This window comes from Anser anser, assembly GCF_964211835.1.
Source record: "Anser anser genome assembly, chromosome: 3".
Taxonomy (NCBI): Eukaryota; Metazoa; Chordata; class Aves; order Anseriformes; family Anatidae; genus Anser; species Anser anser.
Genome location: NC_139722.1, coordinates 88514395 through 88539135, shown reverse-complemented (window position 1 = coordinate 88539135; position 24741 = coordinate 88514395). Strand labels below are relative to the sequence as shown.

The 24741-nt window shown below is 38.9% G+C and overlaps 1 protein-coding gene across 12 annotated transcripts in view; it reads right to left on the bottom strand.

The window, feature by feature from the left end:
- LTBP1 (latent transforming growth factor beta binding protein 1) overlaps positions 1 to 24741 on the bottom strand; it is a 203685-nt gene that overhangs the window by 5301 nt on the left and 173643 nt on the right. For 9 of the 12 annotated variants that reach the window (XM_083829061.1, XM_083829065.1, XM_083829068.1 and 6 more), the window contains 6 exons: positions 19815 to 19997; positions 18327 to 18413; positions 14985 to 15113; positions 13516 to 13656; positions 11011 to 11181; positions 612 to 734 (listed from right to left, as the gene is read on the bottom strand). In XM_083829061.1, the coding sequence (XP_083685187.1) occupies positions 612 to 734; positions 11011 to 11181; positions 13516 to 13656; positions 14985 to 15113; positions 18327 to 18413; positions 19815 to 19997 (834 nt within the window). The remainder of the gene's footprint in view (positions 1 to 611; positions 735 to 11010; positions 11182 to 13515; positions 13657 to 14984; positions 15114 to 18326; positions 18414 to 19814; positions 19998 to 24741) is intronic. The other 3 variants (XM_083829066.1, XM_083829067.1, XM_083829072.1) reach the window with 1 other exon arrangement.

Sequence of the window (24741 nt, the reverse complement as noted above, 5' to 3'; positions counted from 1 at the left end):
ACACCTGAGATGCTGTACATGACTCCCACACCCTGCCTGGCAGACCCTTCCAGCCTGAAGACTATATGCATGCATACTCTCCAATCATACTTTGTTCTGTAGTTTCTCTGCTGAGCGAGAACAACTTGCATACTCCCTATTTCTCCCATATAAATTCTGCTGGAAAATCATGGAAAACTGGCATGGAGATGGAGGGAGGTTTTTTTCTTTTTTTTTTTTCTTCCCCTTTTTGTTTTTGTCTGTTCAACTAAATGTACTCCAAAGAAATCTGTCCCATGCTCCAACGGAAAATTAATTTGTGAGAAGGAAAACTGGCAATCCTTTTGACCTTCAGCTGTAAATCTGTTGGTAAATATAAATTTAGTACACTTGGCACAAACTATTCCACTGTATTAAAAATTAACGTTGTACTCAGAGCCCAACTGGACTCTTATACAACACTGGCTCTTGAACCAGAACACCTGACCGAAAGCTAATGTCATAGGAATAACTAAAACATAAATAGGCCACATTACTCAGAAGCAAACAGAAGAATGAAGCCAGCTACAGGGAAATAATCCAAGTTACAACCCTCAATTCAAGTATTTTACATAACAGAGAAACTTGCTTACGGTCTTCAACAAAGTATGGATTAGTTTCTGGAGTGTAGTGCTCCTCGAAGTCAACCAAAGCATCTTGTCCATATGGACGTCGAGATCCTGGAACAGGAATGTTGCACAGCTGGGCATAATCCTCTGAGGGGAGAAAGAAAATAGGATATAAAACTAATCACACTTGTAACACAGGCTGCATTGCATTAGTCCCAGTGTGTTGTGGCTCATACTAGCTGGAAATAAACTTATCTTCCTAGAAACACCATAAATCTGCAATTTCCACAAAGCAGTCTCTCTTCAAGAAGGATGTCATTAAAATGTAACGAGCCAAATACAGACTATTAAGTCATAATAGGGATAACACCAGGGATAGATTTGAGTCAATAACCGTACCAAAGTTATGGGTCATGTTCTTCTGGTCTGCTCTTGCCTTGAGCAGAGGGATGCCGTGTATCCCACCACCAGCGCACCCCTGGCCCAGGGCTAGCTGTGGTTACAGCCCTCACTGGTATAATAAAGGCTCCCCCAGACCATTGTGGATGCTGGCAGAAGCCACCCCAAAGGAAGCAAACTGGAGCAGGTGGGGCCATATTTCTGGCACAGCCAGCCAACCTGAAGAAATCACAGAATAAAAACCCTTCCAAAATAGCACACGCTCCTCTGCAAACTGTTTCTTCAAACCGCAGGCTTAAGTGTTAATGCTGTTCAAAGTCTCCTTGGCTGCAAACCCGTCAGGGCAAGGGGAAAAGCACAGATGAAATAGTTACACTCTGATTTTCTGCCTCTCCCCTGTAGTTCTAGACTACACAAGTTAAAATGTACCAAACTCTTCACTTGAGGTGTCAGAGCCCATGTCTGAAATGCTGGTGTATGGAGCTTGATTTTTTTAAAAAATCCATTACCATTTACTAAAGAATATACAAGACAACTTATCTGAAAATAGAAACTTTATGAAAATACAGCAGTCCAGGTGCTTCTTTACACTTGCTACAGACTACTTAGCATCTGATTCTGTGAAGATTGCCTGATGTTCTGAGAATCAGGCAGAGCATGGACGGGAAAGAAAACCACCAAAAGAGAGAGAGGAAAAAAAGCCCTAAGCAGATACAAAATCCAAGAATTACAGATGGTTACAGAGCCAGAAACCTCACGCTGTGTTGAACTGTCCCAGACAGCAAATAGTCGGATAAATCCAGACTGCCTCTAGACAGTCCAGAGGACAGCCCCACTTGCTGCCCAGCATTGTTTTTTTTTTTTTTTTTGTTTTCACAGGTCGTATCTCCTTCACCTGGGATGGTTTCATTTTGCACCAAAAAGAACGAGGCGCTCAAAAAGTCTGTTTGAATTCTGTGGCCAACAACTTGGCTCTTTTGAGAGCCAAACCCTGTGCTCTAAGGGCAAAGCTTGTCTGCATTTTGCAAAACTGTCACGGGTGCCTGTCCAAGTCTGCAAAATGAACTTGCCACAGAAGTTAGAAATCCTTGTACATCTCACCACCTTCTGCTTCAAGTGCAAGGTGATTTCCTCTGTTTTGCCCCTCCAGAATAATATGTATACACTATCTAGACAACCCTCCCCTCTCCCAGGTGAAAAAGTACACTGTAAACAGAGACACTCAAATGAAACAAAGCCATCATCAGAAAATAACCTATAACATGTATTGCCTACTTCTCTTAATGCATAGCTTCCCACTGAGTTACTATGATCACAAACAGTTCTAGCAGCTGTCTAATAGCACCAGAAACACCGGTATTTTTACATCCTCTCATCTGATCCCAAATCACATCTGTATATGGGGACAGCGAGGTTATCATCTCGAACTGACTCTTCCACTGTTTTGTGTTGAGCTACTTAGCGTGCTCAGGAATTTTGACACGTACACAGTCAAAAGCTGTGCAGAAGTGTAAAAGTACATTCTCACAGATGCACTACTACAAAATATTAATTCAACTGGCCTGTGTGAAAGAAATGACCAGATGAAACCGGTCAGCAAACAGCAAGAGGACAAGGCAAGTGGGTCTGAGGGATCGCTACTTCTTCCGGGTGAACGTGACCTTATGGAAAGGATTGCACAGAAGCTGGAAACTGGCTTTTCAGATTACTCTCCACTTGGTTTGCTCTTTGTAAAAAACAATAGTGGAAACAACGTTTTTCTCCTGAAGGAAGCAGTCAGAGAACATCTGAAAATCTATAGTGCTGGAGATCTCATGTACGTGATAGTAGGATAATTTGAAGATTGTGCAAGACTGTTTTATCTTGCGTGTTTGCCCATGGAATGTTGTTTATTATCTAAAGAAGAACAAAGAAATGTTGACAAAAGAAGCTTGTTTCCTGCCACACCAGTCCTTTGCCAGTCACATTCTGAATGTCTGCATTTTTAGGTCTCATTATAAGTAAATTAGTGGCTACAAAACGATGAAGAGCTGTTTTAGTGCATACTGTAAACTTTGTATTTGTTGTAACTGTAATGGTCTGTTAACCCCTTGGAGCCTGTTATGCTTAATTAACTATTTGTTAATGCAATCTGATCCTTTAATAAATTATACATTATCTGTACATGTAGCTTTCATACAGAAGCGCACAAAGCATTTAATTAGTCTTAAGTTGCTTTACAATGTATATGCCTATACTACCTATTTATAATTCATGTGCTTGTTTTGATACATACTGTGATGATTTTGAAGTTATAATAGTCTTTGACTTTTTAGTTGTGCATGTAGTGTAAACTTTATCTCTTGTCTTTTATAATGCATTGATTCAGCTCCTAGGTGCTCAGGAGATAAACCCATGGAGAGCAACAGCAGAAATCATGAGCAGAATAAATTCAGGATGAATAACAACGTGCCACCTTGTTGTGTTTCTCTCTCTCTTTTTTTTTCTTTTTCTTTTTTTTTCAGCAAAGAAAAGAGTGGGCAGAGAGGAGAGTACAAAGACTGAAAGGCATTAGGAGGGACGCATTCTGGAAAAATCACGAGAACCAGTGTTTTGAACTAAGGTCAGCTAGAGACTTGGATGCTGGTAAAAACAAACCTGTTAGATTCCCCCTCTGGATGATAGAACAAGTTATGGCAAAACAGATGTGTACATATAATTTTTGTTGTTTTAAACTTTTACCCTTGCTGTCCTATGTTCCTACAGTTCAAATTAAAAATAGTACATTTTGGGTCACTGCGCTACACTGGTCACAGTTTTCCAGGGAAGAGAATTAAATGAACAGAGTGCTGGATTCATGGGTAAAAGCCCGACGAGTGCACAGAAAGTTGCAGCAAGTATACAAAAGACAGAGCAGCCCAACCCTGCCCTAGGGAGATGACAAGAGGAAACGTGCATCAAGAGGGCAGCAGTAAGGGGACAGCGAGCAAAGAAAAATCTGTACCTACCCCTGAATGACAAAAACATTTGAGCTGTAACAGAAATTAATGTTGACTTTCAAAATAGCCTTTCATGAAAAATAATAAAGCGTCTTCTGTAATGATAGTCAATGGTATAACCTTTTCTTACACGTATTCATTTTCTCTGCTAGCTCATCTCCGGGCTGTGATCAGTAATAATAGAACTGCAGTTATAGAAGAAAAAAGGCTGTTTTTAGTATGATTTAGTCTATGTCACCCCATGTGTTTCAGTGTTTTTCTCATAACTTGCAAATGAAGCACTGAGACAGTTTATTGTATAATTTAGGACAGTTATTATAAAAGGAAGCTGATGTAGGCTTCCAAAAATGTAAAGGACATTTTCTAAGGCAGATGTGTACGCATAAAACAAGTGTGTTATGGGATTACAGCTAGATGCACATGCGTACTGGCACAGATGTTAGCCATAATTGGTGGTGAAAGCTAGGCTGATGAGACGACAAAACATAAATTGGAAGGATTGACCGCTTTTAGGTGCTTGTTAGCACAAGTGCAGCTGTGCAAATGTGCACCTAATTTGCATATAGTTGTAACTGCACAGGCCTGTGTGGCCCTTATTCTCACCTGGAGGCCTAAAAATTCTAAACTCTCTAGTTGGAAAACATATTCTGCATTTCATGCATCTGCAATGAAATATTACACTAAAAAAGCTTTTCCTGACAAAACCGTGAAACAAATGCACCACAGCCAATCCTCCCTCCTGCCTATAAAGCAAGGTTTATTTCTGCTCCAGCTCCTCAGAACTGTCACCATCACACATACAAAAAAGGAGCCAAGGCTATCAACACCGTGGCAGTTCCTTCAAATTATTTAAAAATGCAACAGTTTTGCTATGTAAGAAATCACTGGAGAGAAAGACAAAGCCAAGAAAGCATTTATTACATGTAATATATGTCCCTTCCCAATCAGAGGTTCTGGACATCAGCCTGAATAGGCTGAGTTTCTGCTCTCTTAGGAGATTGCATCATCTGTGAACCACAGCTGAAATATTTCTGCTCTACGTTTAGATTGTGCTGTTTGATAATTTAGGTAATTTCATCAATGTCATTCATAAAACATGATGAGGTTTGTGGTGGACAGCATTCATACATATACTACAATGCTTGGTACTCAAAAAAAAGGGAAGGGTACCAGTCTTACAGGACTTTTTCATGAGATAGGATGGATATTCATGTCTTTGCATGAAGAAACTCTAAATGAAATTGCTGAGGAAAGCTCACAATGGATATAAAATTCTTGTTAAAAGTGGAGGAAGTACCAACCTGATTATTTCAAAACTTTTTGGAAGTCACCTTATGTTCTTCAACTGAGGCTGCTCAAATTTCCTAAAACAAGTTTTTCTCCTACTGCTTGTGGGAGATGGTTAAAAGTTGTAGTAAGAGTCACGCTCTTTCTTCCATGGCTTTGCAAATGGCTTTCCAACTCCTTGCTGATTCAAATGTGTGCTTGGAATGTGAGGTTCCATGAGAAAAACCCTTCCAGAGCTATTCTGTGTATCCCTGCTAGACCTCAGAAAAAGCATCAAAAATCATCAACGGAAATGAAAGCAGCCAAAAATCTGCACAACTGAGTATAAGACTTTAAATATTCAAGACCCGATCGCTGTTATTTCTGTGCCCAAAAGGTAATTCATTTGTCCAGGATCCTTACCAGAAAGGAAGCAGGCACAATGCCATCCTAAATGGAAAGATGAACGATGGTCTCCAGAAATCAGTTCAGTGCCTCCCTGCTGATCTTTACCATCGTGAAAGAGTACAGATGGAAACTCATCATTTACACACATCGATTTTCCCTGTACTTCAAGATCTTCATGAGTGACATTAGCCAGAACTCAGAGGGAACAACATGTTCTCATAATATGGAAGCTCAGCCCAGAACTAACTCACAGTGTTTACAAAGGATACACAAAGTTCCATGCAACAAGAATGCAACCCAAACAATCTGTTCTGCCAGAAGGGGTAAAGTTCAACCACCACATGTAGGCACCTCCAAGGGTCTGCACCTGAGTTCATCATCCAGTGCTCCTTCTTAGCCCATTGAAAGACACAACTGTGTCTAGACTCCATTTCACCCTGAAGTAGATGTCTACAATAGGTCAGAGGAATCTAACCCTCAGGGTGCCTATTTATCTTCTCTGATGGAAGAGGAAACTGGTACAGCCAACACACATGCAGGTTTCTGTATAAAGAAAATGTGAAATTGGCCAAGAGAAATCCTACATTATGTAATAACCCAGACAACTCACATTACCCACTACCCTCAGTAGTACTCCTGGTCTGGGCTCTGCAAATGCTAGGGTGGAGATAAAGAGAAACTTTAAGTGCAGCACGAGTATGCGGCAGTTCATTCTGTGATTCCTGGTCACAGAAAACATAGAATCAGAGAATCAGAGAATAGTTTGAGTCAGAAGGGACCTTAAAGATAATCCAGTTCCAACCCTCCTGCCATGGGCACTGATACTTTCAACCAGGAAGGTATCATCTCCTGTAACATCTACTGACGGGAGTTCTACTGCTGTCATTTCTGCAGATCATCTAGACATAAAACGGTTCCAATAAAAACATGCAACCACAAACTACTAGAACTTAAAACTTAGAGTAAAATGTATGTATAAGGTTAAAAAAGTAAACACACTGAAACTGAACAGTGGTGTCGTCTACAGTTGCCCAAGAATGTCTACATGACATTACTTTAGTAGTCAGACCACAAAGTTCTTAGTTATAGATGTAGCAGTGTACCCTCATCCTCACTAAATAGCTATTCAAATGTCTGTAAGAAATGCAGAACCCTAGTCCTACCACTTTTTTTCCATATCAGAACTTCTCCGGGCAGCTACCTATGGGGAGGGAAGATGACGACATCCCCCTTAACAGACTGGTATATCTTTAGATCACAGGCACTAATTCCACCTTCTTTGCATCCTAAGGGATCTACTGAAACAAAGGTGGTACTGCACTGCAAAAACAAATTCCAAGACAGGTTTCTGAAGACCATTTTACAAATATAAAAACAGACAGTCTCCATAAATTAAACACTGACCCTGGCACACTACCTTGCTCAACATTTTCTAACTCTCACGTGTATCTTCCTCCCTTCAAATTTACTGTACCCTGCAGCAATACACCTTGCATAAAATCCATTCCCCTAAAGGTGTCGCAGGAGCTTCGGGAGGCTCAGCAGGTATTTAATGCAGGTGTTGTTACATGTTCAGGTTAACATGAGATGTATCTGGCCTAATTCTCGATTTTTTCAGTCTTGGCCAGTTGCTCTGTTTTTTGGCATGTATACTTTGACTCAGCTGCTAAACCCATTGGAGCCTGTCCTGCTGCCAGTTACTAGAGCATGGACTCCATATGGAGACTGTTGGGTCTCACAATGCTAACAGTCGATTGAGCAAGGAAGCAGAACTTCTGAAGGCAGGTTGGCCAACAGGATTTTTTTTTGAGGGTGGTTGCAATGAAGAAAGGATGCTTTGCTTTTGTTATCTAGAACAAAAAACATCCAAGTTTCCAAGCTTCTTCTATCTTTCAATTATTAGAGATTGCAAATGGCACTTAAAACCCCAAATGGGTTTTTGAGAAACCCAGAGATTTCTTTAAAAATAATTACTAAAAGTTCTTTGGGCAAGTACAGCCTAAGAACATAGTAATCCCAGAAAGAGTACTTCTCAGTACCTAACTTTTAGGCATTGGATGCAATCCGTGAAAGCCTTTATCTGTAATATAATGATATCATAAGATTGCAATGTTAGAACCAATGTAACTGAAATCTATCTGTCCTCGCTTCCTTCTTCTAACGACAAGAAGGCCTACCCTGCAAAATTGTTAGTACAAGTAAGATGTACTCTATCACATCACTACAGTTGATGTTTGCGCTATTTTGATCAGGATTTTGAACTAGCATTTTAAGTTTGTTCCTTGATGGTGTCACCAAAACACTTACTGGCCTTACTGTTGGAAAAATGTTGCTGTTCAGTTCTAATACTTAAACTGGTGCTAATTCTTGTCTCAGGCTCTGCATATTTAGTGTTATTTTCAAGGGGATTTGTTTGATTAAGCACCAGAAGGTAGAATTCCCGTTAGTATTTTTCAGAAATGCAAGCAATACATAAATTCAATTTTCATGCTGATGAATGGCTGGATTTCTTTTTCATTTATATGTATCAACTCTTATATAAGCCCTTTATCTTCCCACCCGTTTTATGCTGGATACTATTCAAACAGGACATTGAGATCTTGTAATGAGATATGAAAGCGCATTCAAAAAAAGCTGGGACACAAGTTATTAAAACATTAATTTGTTTTAGAAGGGACTTGAAGATGTATCACTCATGGCTGTAGCACCGTATTTCCTTCTAAATGCAACATCTAGATCCTCACACACAAGATTAAGATATCTTATCTGTATCTTTCTAACTGCAACATCTTAATTACCTTACATGGACAGAGTATAGACAAGGTAAAAAGAAACCACAGATCAGTGAATGATTTCTTTCATGGTCTAACCCATTTCATGGTGAAACTCTTCCAGTGATAACACTTTCTGCATCCTCAGGCCTTCTTTAACATGTGTCACAAATCTTCAGAATGCCCCTAACTTGGGAAGTAAGCAAACACCTTCGGTAGTAAATCTGGCCAACACAATACACAAGTATTTGAAAATGGAGAAATTCCAGGTTCCCCAGCCAGGACTTGAACCTGTGACCTGCTGCCCTGTAGGTGTGAAAGCACTCTTTTGAGCCAATGATATCACTTTAAGTGCTATGAACTGAAGACATGTCAAATGAATCATTTATTCAGTTCAGTCAGCTTCAAATATTTCTTGGTAAATGGTCCTGAAAACACAGAAAAGTTTCCAGGTTTCTGTGTGTGCACATGCATATATGTGAGAGGACACATGAGCATACACCACTTATACTAAGAGATGTAAGCTTATACATGCTTTTTCTGACATACTGAAGATTCAATATGTTTTTGTTCTTTTTAACCCTCTATATTCCAATTTGTAGTAATGACTTAAATTATCTGGGATCAAAATATGCCTTATAGTTTCATTTAAAGCAGATATTTTTCAATGTGCATTAAAGTTTCGCATAAAAATGATCAAGTCTGGAGGATGAAGAATTTAATGCCCAACATAACGCTCTTCAGCTTTGAGGATCCTCCAAGTGATATTTAGCATCATGTTACCCATCATGATCCTTCACACCTTTTTTTATACAAATTGCTTAAGTTCCTTCATAGAGCTAGTTGGGATCTGCACCCCACTGTTGTCACAGAGCTGTTGCTCCAGAATCATGTAGATTCTGAATGGATCAAAACCCATCTAATGTCAAGCCTGAATGTGTTCAGACTGAACTTGACTATCCTGGTAGTCCTTCTCTGCTCTTTTTCAGATTTATCCTAATTTACATTTAACTAGCTAGAAATCTTCAGAACCACGTCTAGTACCTACTTGAACTCTCTCTACTAGAAACAGCTTCTTGTACTTCTCTCGGGATATTTAACATTTCATTCCATTTCAATTGTTATTCTGTTAGGTGTAGTAATTCCATGTCTGCAAATGTCCTCCTGTAAGATTTGTTCTGACAAACACATTTCAGAGATTTCCATATCTTATAAATCCAGCTATTGTCATGCTGTTTTTATTCTTCAGTCTCTTTCAGGGGTGAGCATTAACCAGTTACGCCAGCCAACATCATCAAAATCAGACTTTTTTCGGTTGCTGTACTTCCAAAGCAAACTCAAACAAGCAAAGACATATATGAGCAGATTCAAGGACCTTGCAAGTAAATTATAAAAACATAAAACCCAAGCAGACACAAGCACAGCTGTATTAATACTTTGCTGAGCTTTTCCATGCAGTTTTAACTCCAGGGTTCTCACTACAAGTGAAACACGTAGAGCTATAGCCATGACATGATGGTTACACGTGCCCAAATAAAAATCCAGTATGATCAGAATAAAATGCTTTACTTGTGCAGCACGCTATTCCTACCCAGAAAGCTGTATTCCTGAAAGACACCCCTGTGTTCAGAAAGCTACATCCAAACTAGGCCTTGAAATAGTTTATATAGGCGATGAAGTTACACTGCTTGCACACAAATTAGTATGGTACCAGACTCTGTATACCAGGGCTGTTAAAGGAACTGAAGCATCATCTCAGGCACAGTGACAAACAACCAGTCTCTTCACCTTTCTGCAGCTCACAGAAGAGAGTCCAGGTGTCAATAACAACATTTCTTTCTGTGTCTATTTAGCTTTTGTAGTCACCACGAGAAACAGCTTCTACTTGAAGTATCTTGGAACAATGTCTGATTTCTAAACGCTAAGACAAAATGTAATCATCTAAAAAATATGACTGTTAGCTTGTGCTCCCAAAATATTCGGTCCTTACTGGTACTCCATTTCCTTCATCTTAAACTGCTCGTCTATACATTTCACAATAATTGAGCATATAACCATATAATAACAACTATTTCTTTGATTTAGTGATTCTAAACCTCAGCTCAGCAAATCCTTATCAAGCAAACACATCTGTTTGCAGCCAGCCTGGCAGAACATCACACTGAAAATGCATCTGTATGTATAATGCCAGCAACAAAAATTGGAAATGTTTATTTAGCCTGTTGAGTTATTAGAGTGTGTGTGCATGTGAACTGTGTCTGTGTTTTCAGAGGTAGTTTTTAATTTGTCAGTCACAGTAAGGAATTGTGCTACCCTTAAGATGACCTCTTATTTTCACCAGGGACCTAATTTTCAATCACTGATAGATCCACCTGAAAGAAATGGGTCCCATACATGCCAAAAAAATAAAAGTAGCTACATTTTAAAAATCTGAACTGTAATGTCTTCCCTTAACTAGTGAGAACAATTTCCATTACTTCTTGAAGGGTTTGGGGTTTTTTTATTCTTTCTTATGATATTAGCTTAAATATAAATTCAAGGGATTAAACTGATTAAGTATTTCAGAATTCATACCAAGAATTGAAATGTTCGTTTCCTTACCTGACTCTTTCATAGGGCACAACGCGCACTGCATGCCCCAGGCTTCACCATACAAGCAACAGCACTCAGTATAGGTAGTCTGCTTTCCAACCAGAGGTCGACTACAAACAAAATCATCACTTAGATGCTGCCAGCAAAGATCCTGGTAGACCTCAGTTTCTTCAGTTTGTTCTGATGGAGAAGACAGCATTACATCATCTTTGCAGCACTGTTATTTAAAAAGATACTGGGTAACGCAAAATTTTCTAAATAGAGGTTAGAGATTAACCTAGCTTTAACTTCTCATGAATCCAAGACTAGACAAATTTCATTAAATACAAATTTAAGCTTGGAAGTCATGACCATTTCTAAATGCTTCGTGACTCATCCCTTGAGTGTTCAGTGTTGCAAAACTCTTAAAACGTTCTGATTTTTCAGTGGCACTATTAGGTCAATTTAAAAGCACATTAGGTTGGATACCCAAAAATGAAAACTGCTGAATGCTTAAGACTGACTCAGCTCTGCTCTCATGGAAGCTTTGCACAGCTCTATATGAACAGTGTTAGGACAGAGGTAGATATTCGGGAAACTCCATCCAGGGAATAACCCTTTAAAATAGTTATTTTGCTTTTCTTATATGGCTGGCAATGGCAACAGAAGGAGCTGTTACTGCTGGGGCAGAGCTGAAAAATCTTACATGGGCTCAAGAGGAGACTGGACAAATACTTGGAAGAGACTCCCATTAACTGAACACACAAACTGCCTCAGACTCAGGAAATCCCCTCAGCTGAAAACAGCCGGAGGGTGGGAGAGTGCTGGGGAGGGTGAGGGGAAGCATTGTTTATCTGCTGTGCTGGTCCCTAATCGGCCGCTTATAGCTATTGTTAGAGACAGAATACTGCTGTGAACTACTGTCACATTCTTAAAAACATTAACAAAAACATGTATTTTTGTCAAAGCTGGAATATTTCAGAGGCATACTAGTTCTGACAAATTTCTCAGTAGGAACAATTCCCAGTCCCAGCACTCTCTGATCACTGCTGATCAGAGAGAGAGGAACTGAAAACTTAATCTTCTACTTGGGAAGTAAACACCGCAGCACAATTGTTTTGTAAAAACATCTAAAAGGTTTTGATTTTGTTCCAACATGCAATGAAAAATAAGTGTTGTCACAAACCAGGAGTCTGTTTTGTCTGGCCAAATGTATTAACTGAATTTTTACATGATGCTTCAACAAGATGCAGTGGAGCATGGGTATGTAGAGAATTGAAACCTACAATGTGTTGTTCTGCAAGTGCAAAGGTTACCAGAATGTAGATAGATATTCTGCTAAGAACTTGCCAGAACACACAGTGATGAGCAGCAGCAGTTCCCTGCAGCCAACTCCAAATTCTGCTGGCAGCAAAGGAACCAGCCTGCGTCCTCTTCTGTGGTAGGGAGGACAGTGCCAGTGGTGATACAAGGTTTGAGTGCTTTGAGCTGGGTGAGAAGATCATTGCTGTATCGGCCCCAGTGTAGCATGATGGAAGACCCTTTGGGCCATTACATTCTCCTTCAAATCCTAGATGAAACCAAAGAACAATCTTGCTCTTGCTTTGTTTAACTGACGATTGAACAATAAAAGTGCTGTAATTCTTTCACCATTTTGGGCAAGAGGATGACCATATTGCTCCTCAAAATTCTATAATTCTATAATTTGGAGTGACTAAAGCAGCTTTTGGTCTGTATTCACAGTTCTTTTCACAGAAGCATCTGAGGAAAATGCAAAGAGGGTAGCAGAGGTCTGGATTATGGCTATACAATGCCAATATTTATCAAACACATTATAATGTTTCTTCCAAAGTTATGCGTGGCATAGACTAAGCTGTGCAGACTGTGAAATGCTCTGGATTTCTGAAATGTTTCTAAGATTCTCAGAATATTTATCTTTTTTTTTTTTTCTGAAATCAACGTCTGCTGAAATAAAAAGAAAAAGAAATAACTTTATTTAAATAGTGTCGTTGCAGCTCACAGCTTGAAAATATGAGCTTGTTATACATCAAATATTAATCAATTGAAAGCACAGATATAATTTGAGCTATTTTTTTCTATACCCTGTTATTCCTAGTTTTATTCCTTCCCTAGAAAGCATGCACTCACTCTGAATTGAATCTCCAGAGTTAGCCCACAGTCAAACCCCAGGAGACAGCAGGCAGGCTACACCTCTTTACCTACAAGGCTGGAAGAGGCAGATGCAGAGCTGGTGAATCAGCAATTGAAGACTCCCCAGCACAAGCCTAATCTCAATTAATACTTCCAACAATCTCCTGTCTCTATTGGCAAGGTGGGACCCTGTGGAGTCCTACATCTTGATGCTTTCTGGATCAACAGGTGATGGTTCAAGCATTGCCTTCCAAAATCCTCTTGGGAAAAAAAGAGTAGGCTGGTCCAAAACAACCCAGTCTAAGCTTACTGGGTTCTGTAGCCATGTCAGCACCACCTCATAGAGGTGTACTCACTCCAGGAATATATATAATGGGGTCATACCACTTGAATCTGCTGGTCTGATGCACCGCTTTTCTGTTGCGTCCAAAACCATTGGGTGTGTACAGAAACAGTTGTAAGATCCTTCTGTGTTAATGCACTGGCCATCAATACAGCTGTTTGGGTCCTGACATTCATCCGTGTCTTTAAAATGGAAGGAAATGTATCAAGGAAAGCCAGCACAAAGCAGTCCCATTGTGTTAATCAGTGTTTATATTTTCTTATATTAGGAGCAGATTTCCCTGCATGTCTTCTGTTAATTATCACAAATATCAATTGCTGGCAGCAAACTCCTGCTTGTGCCCATGGAGAAGGACAGACAGATCAGCAGGATGCTGACTTCTAATCCTCAAAAACTAGGGAGCATCTGGATGAGGAGGCTTGCTGTGGTAGTAGTGCCAGGCATATCCTGCATCCAGCACAGCTGCAGCTGGTTCCCAAGTTCCTATCCCCTTAGAACAGTACCAGCAGGCATTAGAGGTAGGCATGATCTCTGAGAGTTTTCATGAGCTCAATGGGAGAAAGGATTGACTTATCTGGCTACGATACTTCATTCCTTAGTTTGGGTTGGAGAAGAAAAGCAGAGATTTAGCCCAAAGGGAATAGCAGACCATTTTACTTAAAATAAATTACATTAAATCAGAAAACAAAAACAAAACCAACCAACCTTTGTAAAGAATAATCTTAAACCCAGTAACCTTAAACTTTTATTGTGGTTGCAAAAACTACTTCCTTTTATTATGCTATTGTGCACATTATGCATGGTTTTCTGCTTACAAAGCAAAAGCCAGGGTCACAGTTATGAGCAATTTTCAGTTGAATACCTGAACCAAAGGAGTACAAGGTTCTGCAGACTAAATTGAGCTTATCAGTGACCTGAACTGTAATTTCACATTGCATATTAACTCCTTGTGGAAAACAATCTGTCCTTGAAAAAAATACCTGTGTTAATTTGATGTATTATACTAAAAACAGCACACTTATGAAGTGTAAGGTAGGCTCACAACACACTGTCTTTCACTGCTCACCCCACGTACAAAGAACAGAAGACTAAACTGTAGCTGTCAGAATGAAGCAGCAGTATGTATATAAGGAGGGAGCCACCTACCATCACTCTGTGCTGCCTGCCTAAAGGCTGGTAGCAGCTCCACCCTTTGCACTCAAGAGAGCACAAGGGACTGCTCTGGAGATGCAAACTCCTGGGAACAATTTTCTGAAAAAGGAAGCAAATAAAGCAGACTCTGCTCTACATGCCATTGCCATGTCAGCCTGAATTGCTGCCCAGCCAAGCAGACGGGAAGGGAAGTGACCCAGTGCCTCTTAAAAAACTGCTACTACAGGAGTTCGGAGGCCCTGTGTTCCTCCCCTTACTGGGAGTACCGCAGTTCTGATGGGAATTCTACTGTACAAATCTGCTTGTTTTGCCCATCTGCATACCATTACAGTGACAAGACCACTTTAAATAAACTTACCAAAGCACTGGAGCTTAACAGGGTCATAGTACGTGCCCTGTTTGCAGTAGCACTCATAACCTGGCTGCGTATTCAAACAGAAGCCATTTTTACAGATTTCTTGTCCAAAGAGCTGGCATTCATCAGCATCTGTGAAGAAAACATTAAAAGCTGCATTATTATAATCAGCATGAGGCCGTGCAGAGGAGCAAGATGGAATAAAGCCTGTACATGTCTTTGTTCAAGCAAACAACACTGTAAACAGAGGGCCCCAGCAGCACCGATATCCATAGGAAAAACAAACATGGTATGGAAGAGGCAATGGTGTGCAGATGGCCAGCATGCAAAAGGGAAAACTGGTGGACCATGACTTTCCCTTTCTATTGTCAGAATCACTCTTGTGGCATACACACAGTAGATAAATTGCCTACAGAACAGAGCAAAGCCTGTGCCACTGAGAGAGCCTGCAGGTCTCATCTTCCCTTTGGTACCACATCACTCTTAGCTCCAAGCAAAACAGATTTAAGACCATGGCCTGGCCTCTATCTTCCAGTATTATTTGCTTTACCCACGGGATTCCCACCATGAATCTAATCAAATCACATCATCTAACTACAAAACTAACTAAGCAGTTATGCTTAGGGACTTTGTGACTGCTTTCCTCTCTCCATGCAGTTTGGTGACTGCTGTGCGTGGTGGAGAATCCTCAAATATGCACTGCTTGTGACTTAGTTTTTCAGACCTGTGTAAAATAGTTCAGTGGAGGCTTCCCAACAGATAGGAATAATTGTCTGTTGCTAAATGTAAGGCTGCAGCTACTAGAGCCACCAAGTGACAGCTGACAACCTATCACAGTTTCAAATGAGGCTAAACGTTTTCAGGGAGGTTTCACATCAACTGTATGCCAGCTCATACATACCTTTTCACAGTTGTACACATTTTTTCCCAGCCTTATATTTATGTATTTGTTACTGCTGGAATTCCATTCACTTCCTTTTTTCCAACCTACTTTCATTTACTAGACCTATTTGCTAGAATAGTCTGCTAAAACTAGGCTGGTATTAAAAATAGCAAAAAAAAAATAAAAAAATAAAAATGCAGAGTGTGATTCTCCGCTCAATACCAACTGTCTCATTCCACAGCCTTCTATAGACTATTCACCATTTACTCTGGGACAGTATAGATTTTAGCCCCAAACTGTCATTTCCAGCTCTACAGAAGTTTGAAAGGTGAATTATTCAAATGCTTACTTCCCCAGAAGAACTGAAAGAGCTATAAAGCTATTTATCTTTGTAGTCACTCTTCCAGCCACTAAGTGGCTTCAAACATTAATTATTTTTTGTTTGTTAAGTTTGACCGTTTAGCAGCAAGAACAATGCAAAGATTAATTAGAAATGTTATTTGTTGCATGTCTTTTTGCTATGGAACAAGGGTAAGTGTTTGGGGAAATGTGGGAGAACCTGAGAGTAAATTCAAGGAAGGCTAGCTGACTGTATTCACTTCTGATAGATAATATCAAATAAGAAAATCGGAGTTGGTCCTACAAGCAGAAGCTTACGGACAAAAGCAACAGAAACATGAGTTAGTGTAACAGAGAAATATCAAATTACTAAAAGTACTTGTCCATTTTTTGTCTGTCCTCTGTGCCGTTCCTAAGGTTATTACAAAATAAACATATTGAAAACAGAAAAAGTCTTATTGTGGCAAGGATTTGTTGAAGATATTTCCAGATGCAGTATTTCCACACTTCAGTATTTACGGTAGCTAGAGATATTATCAACCCTGAGGTAGCACAACAAAAACAATGCAGATTTTGTCTGAGATACATTTGGACAGCCTATCCTGCGCACACAGCATGTACCAAATCCCCATTGCAAATATTATACAGAAATCTCTATAGAGATAAATAATACACTTAAACAATCCCCAAGTAAAAATACTGTCAGAGAATATTAGGTCCCTCAAGAGCAGCTCTGTGACAGCGTCCTGACTCGTCTAGATGTAAACTGTCAGCCTAGCAAACACTCGCCCCTGCTGCCATCCATCTCAGGTCTGCTTTCATCCCATGACACATTTTCTTTTACCCCATCTAAGCTGGAGGACAAACAAGACACCTCCAGATAGTGGAGGTCGTACGCAAGCACCCTATTTAAACACCCACAGGAGTTTGAATGAATTTGTGTATTAGTGCCTTATAATCTTTAGTATCTTTTTCAAGTTCCTGCGAGGTAAAGAGGTAGAATTTTCCTCATTTTGTGAAAAGCAAGGCAAGGCATAAAGAAATACTTGATGAGAATAACACAGAAAGATACAAGTAGGGCAGAGAACTGAACTTAGCCGTGGTCAACTCAGTAACTGGATAGGAAAACTGACCTAGCAGTGTCCTAGTCAGTGAGGAAGAGTAGTTCAAAAAAAGTACACATAAAAATCATTAGGAAAAAAATCTTTTCAGTCCTACCAGTTTTTGTCATCTCTCAGAATTAGGTCTGACAGAGCAATCATTTAGCTAGAAGCAACTCTGAAAAATGTTTATCTATCAACCACGTGATAACATGCCTCTACTAGTATTACACTTTTTAAAATAACAATTTTTACTGCATATTTATGTGATGTGAATACACAGTAACTTCTACATAAAGCTTTTGATTTGTAAAACAGTGATTCTAGTAGGTACAAATATATAAAATTTGTATATATTTTTAAGATACTGTAACTACTATGTAACCCAAAGACAATATTTTGATTTCATTTTAGCTAATAAATGCAGTGTATTTACACCATATGCTGAGGAAAATTAATTTCGCCAATTATTGATATGGATGGCTACGTCTCAAACTTAAAAAGGAATTTCACTGATCTAACTCTTCTTCTTAGTGATGCCAACTCCCCTTTGTCCACACCCACAGACTCTGTCACTCACATTTCCCTAGTCTTTTGTTCAGTAATTATTTCATGAAGTTCTGTAATGAAAATGCCGTTGCTGCAATTCTCTTCAGTTTTTATATTCATCCTCACTTGTAGGTCTAATGTTTAACAACACTCTCTCTCTCCCAACTCATTTATCTACAAATTTGCATTCATAGATTTTCATATGGAAATTAGTATTTGAGGTTTGTAGAATCAGCACCTATTCTTACAGTCTGTAGCACTTAACATAAAATAAACCAGAATATTACAGAGATTGTACAATTAATATTCTAACTGTCCATCAAACAGTGATTTCCAGTAATGTTTCATATCACAAGCTGGTTTTGTCACCTTATAAAATTTGAATTAATATGTTTACTTTGCTGGCTCACATTTCTAGTCAATCAACTACCAGAATGTCTGAAATAATTAAACTTAATACAAGTCAGTACTGACCTTTGTAATTCTCAGCAAGAAGCCCGTAAGATGATTCTCCAGAAGGAATGAAACCTTTCCCTTCAGGACACAAATCAGTAAATTCAGCTAGAAGAGAAGGAGAGAAAAAACATATGCTGTTCAGAAAGTTACTCGTGTACATGTGTTACATTACAGAATCACAGAATCACATGTGTGTTTCAGGGTAGTCTGAGAAATCTGAGGCAATCTTTTGCCTTATTCACATCTATCAGGCAATCATGCACACCTTTAGATAAATGAGGGATGTTGGTCATAGAATCATAAAGGTTGGAAAAGACCTCCAAGATCATCTGGTCCAACCATCCGCTTACCACCCAACTTTGCCCTCCCCTGAGTTTGCAGAGGTAGCCTTTAAAAGAAGAGTTAGGGAACCCAAACATCACAGAGCTCCAAGGAAACTAGTTTCCCTTGCTTCGTGGCAGGAGAATATAATCCTTGCTGTGTTTCATGGTGCTCTGCAGTTATAACAATACCAGTAGCCAAATTATCTTAACTAAAGCTAGCATGGGCCTTTCTGAGCTATACTGCAAGCTACAATCTAGACGTACCCCAACTGAGATACAACCCCCTGTCCACATTCTTCAAGCCTTAAACAGGGAAAACACTAATTAATTGCAACAGGAGAACATGGTGTCGATTACAGAGGGAAATTATTTAAAGCATCTTGGAGGTTCTACAGAATCAAGTAATCCTAACCAAGCAGAGAGAATCTTTTCTTAACACATTTCACTACGGTTTTAGTGATTTTAAACTACAGTTACAACAGGAACTAAACAAGATGATACATATATGTGAAAAGTAATCTTTAGTGTTTAATCTCAAAAAGTTTATACATGTTCTCTCTTACATGATTTTTTCCAGCTGGATACTGAATTTCAGCCATCATTGTTTATGTTTCAAGTACTGTTTTCAATATTTGTGACAACTATAGTATGGCTATGTTTTTCTAATTTAATATTTAGAGGTTAAACAATGGTCCGCAGACAACATGATTAACTGTATTGTTCAGTAAGTAGCAAAACGTAAAACTAATGTCATAATATACATCAGTAATTCATAGTGGTGTAGAAACAACATTACAAAGAATAACTGCAGACTCAAGAACATTGTAATGGTTACCTTTGTTTCCCAGCTTGTGGGAAAAATCTAACTAAAATGTCACTAAAGCATCTGGAAAAAACTTTTGTGACAATCCATCTTTGCTTAAAATCAGTTGGAGATAACGCTGCCCTGTAACAGGCCACTTTTATCTCTAGGGTAACTGCAGTGAAGCCAATGGATTTACACCAGATATGAAGTATTCCTACTGACTTTTCCTCTGTGAAAGTCTCCACCGGATAAGTCATGTCTATATTTTACAAAATATGGGATTTAATGGGTAAGCCTTCTCTGATGGCAAAGCACGCTAATGTTAGCATAAACACAATGCTTCAAAATTTTACAAATGGATAGACAGCCTCCTCTTACCAGTTCCAAAGACAGGGCATGGGAAGATTTCACAGTTGTCACCCCAGCCAGCACCCAAAGTACAGCAGCATTCCTGTTTGGTTACATTAGACGTAAGCACGTTGTCACAGAAATTAGCATCATTCAGATTGTAGTAGCACTCTTTCTTTCCATCTTCATGTTGATCGGCCTCTATTGGCAATTCTAAAAGAGAAAAGAGAACAACTACATAAGATAACATGTGAAATACATCCTTTTTATAGAAGAATTAGGAGAGCCATAATACCCCTGAAGTTCACCACAGTGGAGAGCAGCATTGTCTAGTTAAGAAAATAGTTAAGCACAAATTTTGGTTTAACCTTTTTGTTCTTAGTAAGAATGATGGGAATTTATAACAGTTCTTTTCCAGACTTATTCTCCAACTTGACGGAAAATGGAATTCTTCACCTTTTCACTTTCAAGTGATGCATGAACTACCTGCTAGCATGCTTAAGTACCTAACTATCGTGTCCAACATGATGCTTTCCATGTACGAATCTTGAAGCCCTTCACAGAGGTGAGCAAACCTTACAACCTCATTTTACAGATAAAGGAGCTAAGGCACAAACTGAAAAGGATGGATTCTCAAAAGAATTAATATTTCCTTTTAATTTAACTGGGAAGAAAGCACAGTCCACACTTGAAAACAAGGTCTTTTATGATTTTCACAAAAGTAACTGTGAAACTCCATTGTAAGTAGAGGAATATAATGCAGATGTTAACTGACTCTGTGTTTTATTTTAAAATAGGCTTCACAGGCGTACAGCCAAGAAATAGTATTTTCTGCCTTTTGCAGTTCAGTGGGTCCTCTGATGGTAAATGCAAGGACTGGAGGTAAAATACTCTTTTCCCATAGATCCAAACAACAAACAAACAAACAAAGAAACCCTATTAATAGTCAAAGACCTTTCTAAAGCAAGGTGCTCCTTAAGTACATGAAGGAGTGAGTTCAAAATAAATACATAGTTAAAGCTTCTATATGTGCAGAATCCTGCCAATCTAACCTTGCACTTCCACAAAAATTCTCCTCAAGAGCTCAGAAGTAGAAACTATCACATAGGATTGTTATTCAAACCTAATGAATACGAAAAACTTTTCATAAGCCATCCATGAGGTAACAGAGCTGCTTATATTTGTTAATCAAAACCAAAACTTTGTTCAGGAGCTTTAGATACATTTTGAGGTGACTGATTAATTTCCTTTTCTTTTGGGAAATTCTTTATGTCTAGCACTTAACAAATATTGAGAAATATTCACAAAAACCTACTACAAATTATTGCATGTTGGCTGATTTTCCATTGTTTGAGATTCGTTCATTACTTCTCAGCCTGCTGCACAATATAGCAAGCAGCAGACAGTAACACATGTCCAGGTGGGAATTAAAGCTATTTTACACCTGAGTGACAGCATGTTTCAAAATGCTAGAGTAGTAGTAAGACCTGAACAGTTGTAGTACATACTCCACCTTTGCCTTGCAGCTCTTTTTAAGAAAATATTTGAGGCTGGCCAGCTTACAAGTTGTTGCATAGCTGGGAGCACCAAGTTCAGCAGACCACTGCATCTGCTCCTCCGTCTGGCTGTCTCATGGAGGTAAAGCTCAGGCTCTCTATGCCAGATACAGAACGGGTCTTTTCTCTAGTCCCATCCACATTAAAAATAACGGCTGTGAGGTGGGTACTTGAAGGTAGTGATTGTCCAACGGATGCGGAAGGAATTAAATGAACTCCAGCTCATTATGTCAAGCCTGTTATCCCTGCCCACCCTCATTTCCCCGAGCTGATGAGGCAAGGCAACTTTACTGAGCATGCAAATACTAGATTCGTTTTGAGAAAAGCAGGTTTAAAAATGCCACTATGATTGCCTATTATTGCACTTTAATAGTATGAACGTGTGTAATAGTTCTTTTGGCTTCTCATTCCAAACAGACAATTGGATTTATTTCTATTTTCCTCAGAAAAGTGACTGTGTCTGTTTTTGGAGATTGAGGGGCTGGCAGACACCTCCATTCAAATTTAGTACAATGTTGCCACCTACGAGGCAAATTTTCCTTTGCTCTTTTGCCAGTATAACTAAGCTGTACATTAAAGGAAACACCCAGCTGAGTGCTTTTTTCATCTTTGTTAGTTTAGTCTGTGGTCTCCCCTCATCAGATAATTACAATTTTCCATAATGTGCTGAATTTCATAAAGTATGGTGGTTTTGTGGTATCAGCTGCTATCCAATAGGAACTAAGTTAAGGCTATCGTGTGTCACAGAAACTCAACTGAACTATATCTGTTATTCCAAGGTGAGAGAGCGGTACTCGAGCCACCAAATTATACATTTTCCTTGGCCATTTGCCATCTGTCTAACTGAATCAAAGCCAAAAGCTTAAACAGGAGAAAAAGCATGGCAATTTTCGCGCTGTTTACCAGCGAGAGAACAGCAGAAGCTGCCTCAGGAGGAAGAGGGAAATCTCCTCGTGTGATTGTTTATTCCCATTTTACATATGATGTGTGCGTTTCTCCTCCCATTATCTGTTCAGCGGCTTAAAAGTCTGTTGTTTACACAGCTGTGACTGAGGGTTAGTCAAGCAGGCGTCATGAATGTTTGGAAAGCAAATGAGACACAAATCTTTATTATTTTTTTTTTTAACCAAGACCAGTCTGTGTCTACAAGCTTATAATTTCTTTCATACACTATTAACCATTTAGCTAACTGGTTGTTTTTGAAAGTAGTTTTACTAAATATTTTGACCAAATATGATAGGAAATCGATACTTTTTTTTCCATATAATTGGTTCTTTCAGGTGTTTTGTTGTTGTTAGAAAATGTAAAATATCTCTCTACTTCAGGTACTCTGGTAAAGCAACATAATTTTATCAGGTTATTGATATGACTGTTATATTAACAGCCTAGAAGAGAGGTTCTATATAGCTGCTACTAGACTGCACTATGAAGTACTAATTAGAAATAGATTTATATGCCTTAATATAACTTTGATCCAACAATGTATTTCAGAATGTGATGCAAAAAAGTGCATTAGTGTCATAGGATTCAGTGGATGATCAGGATATTAGTATAGGCTTAGACTTCGGCACACTCATATATTTGCCTAAGTAATGGCCTGAATGACAGTGATCTGTGAAAAACAAAACAACAAACAAACAAACAAAAATTACCACATATAGAGAGCTGATGGGACCTTAAATATTGCAACCCTGTACCACTGCTTCTTGTTCACTGTTGGAATCAGTAAGGTGGTTTCTAAAGTGAAAATCACCATAACAAGTTTATGACTTCTAAAACCTCAGCAAATACTCTGGTGACTGAGCAAACGGCTTGAGTAACATACTTTCTGAACTTGATTTTACAGAACACAATAAAAATACATTTGGTATGTGCCTACAGTCAGGGTGCACTCTTATAGATCTCTCAACTGGCTCCACATGTTGCAAGCTGCAACATGTAATGTGTGTAGTGTATGTCCAGAGACACGTAAACACACAATTCAGGAATTACATGTTTAAAAACATTATCTAAGACCACGTTCATACATGACAAACTCAGATTGTGATTTAACTTAGAAAAACATGCACATACCACTGTAAAAAAAATAACAGAAGCATGAAGAGTTTCCCTTAAAGTCTTAAAGCAGAACATTAGAATTTAGGAAGGTTAGAATTTGTATTCAGGCACAAAATTTCTAGCTTTGAGGAAGCTTCAGGATCAGATTTATTGGTAGCGTTTTTTTTTTTTTTTTTTGTAGTGGCAGTTGGTTAGATTGGAGGGGATTTGTTTTAATACAAAACAGTCTAGGAAGGATTCATACCATGTTTGGACACCAAACCTATGATTTTCATCTATAAATCTTAGTAAAATACTTTTAACCATCTTGCCCTAAATAACTGATCACATTTCATGTAACCATGAGAAAATGCCTAAATTAGCTGTAGGCGGGCCCCTAAGTGGGCCCGAATAGCTTAGAGGAGTTCTCTCGCTGGAATCCTTTGATAGCCTAAACTGTAATCCAACCTTCTGATCTTACTGACCTTTCTGTATGTAGGCCAGATTCCTGCTGATATACTTATGCTTACACATATGCTTATTCAGAAATAATTAAAAATGTTAATAAGGATTATTACTCTAACTGCATTCAGCTTGGTACTTGCTATAAGTTCATAATAAATGGCCTTAGCAATCTTGTTAAAGAATAAATCAGAAGACTCAGTAATCCAAAACAAGCATCTTCTTTTCTTAGGCACAAAGAGGTACAGAAGTACACAATAACTAGTTCTTTCCTCCTTTTTCTTTTCTTGCTTCTTAACTGTTTGTTACATTTTGTGAATGGCAGGGCACACAGGAGGGGAATAACACAATCAAACCTAGCACAATTACTCTTCTTTGTACGTGACAATATGGGGTAGATTTCCCAATACATACACTGAGAGGATTGCTTTAGGACACAGCTAACAGATGAACTTCTATCAAGTGAAATCTAAACAGAAGGAAGTACCTAGACCCCTAAAAGTAAGTAAAGAAAAAACGTGAACACGCTATTCCACAAAGGAACCACATGCAAAAAATAAGTTCCCAAACAAAAGTAACATTTGAACAATTTTCACCCATTGTTAGAAATGGCATCCTATTTCCACCTGGAATGAGATGCACAGACATTTCTTTATGCACAAAATTGCAAAATGAGAAATAAGCAAAAGCTGAGTAAAACACATTGAACTACAGATATCTGCAACAGGATAACAGATAAAATTCCTCCTTTCTCAAAATAGGCATGATGCAACCTAGTGCTGACAGATGATGCCCACATGCACTATAGGGGCTCTCAAAGCACTGCACATAATTTGAGTATGTGGTTTGTCAACACTTTGGGATGCGTGGCTCTTCCATCGCTATTTGCAGGGAGGTAGCAA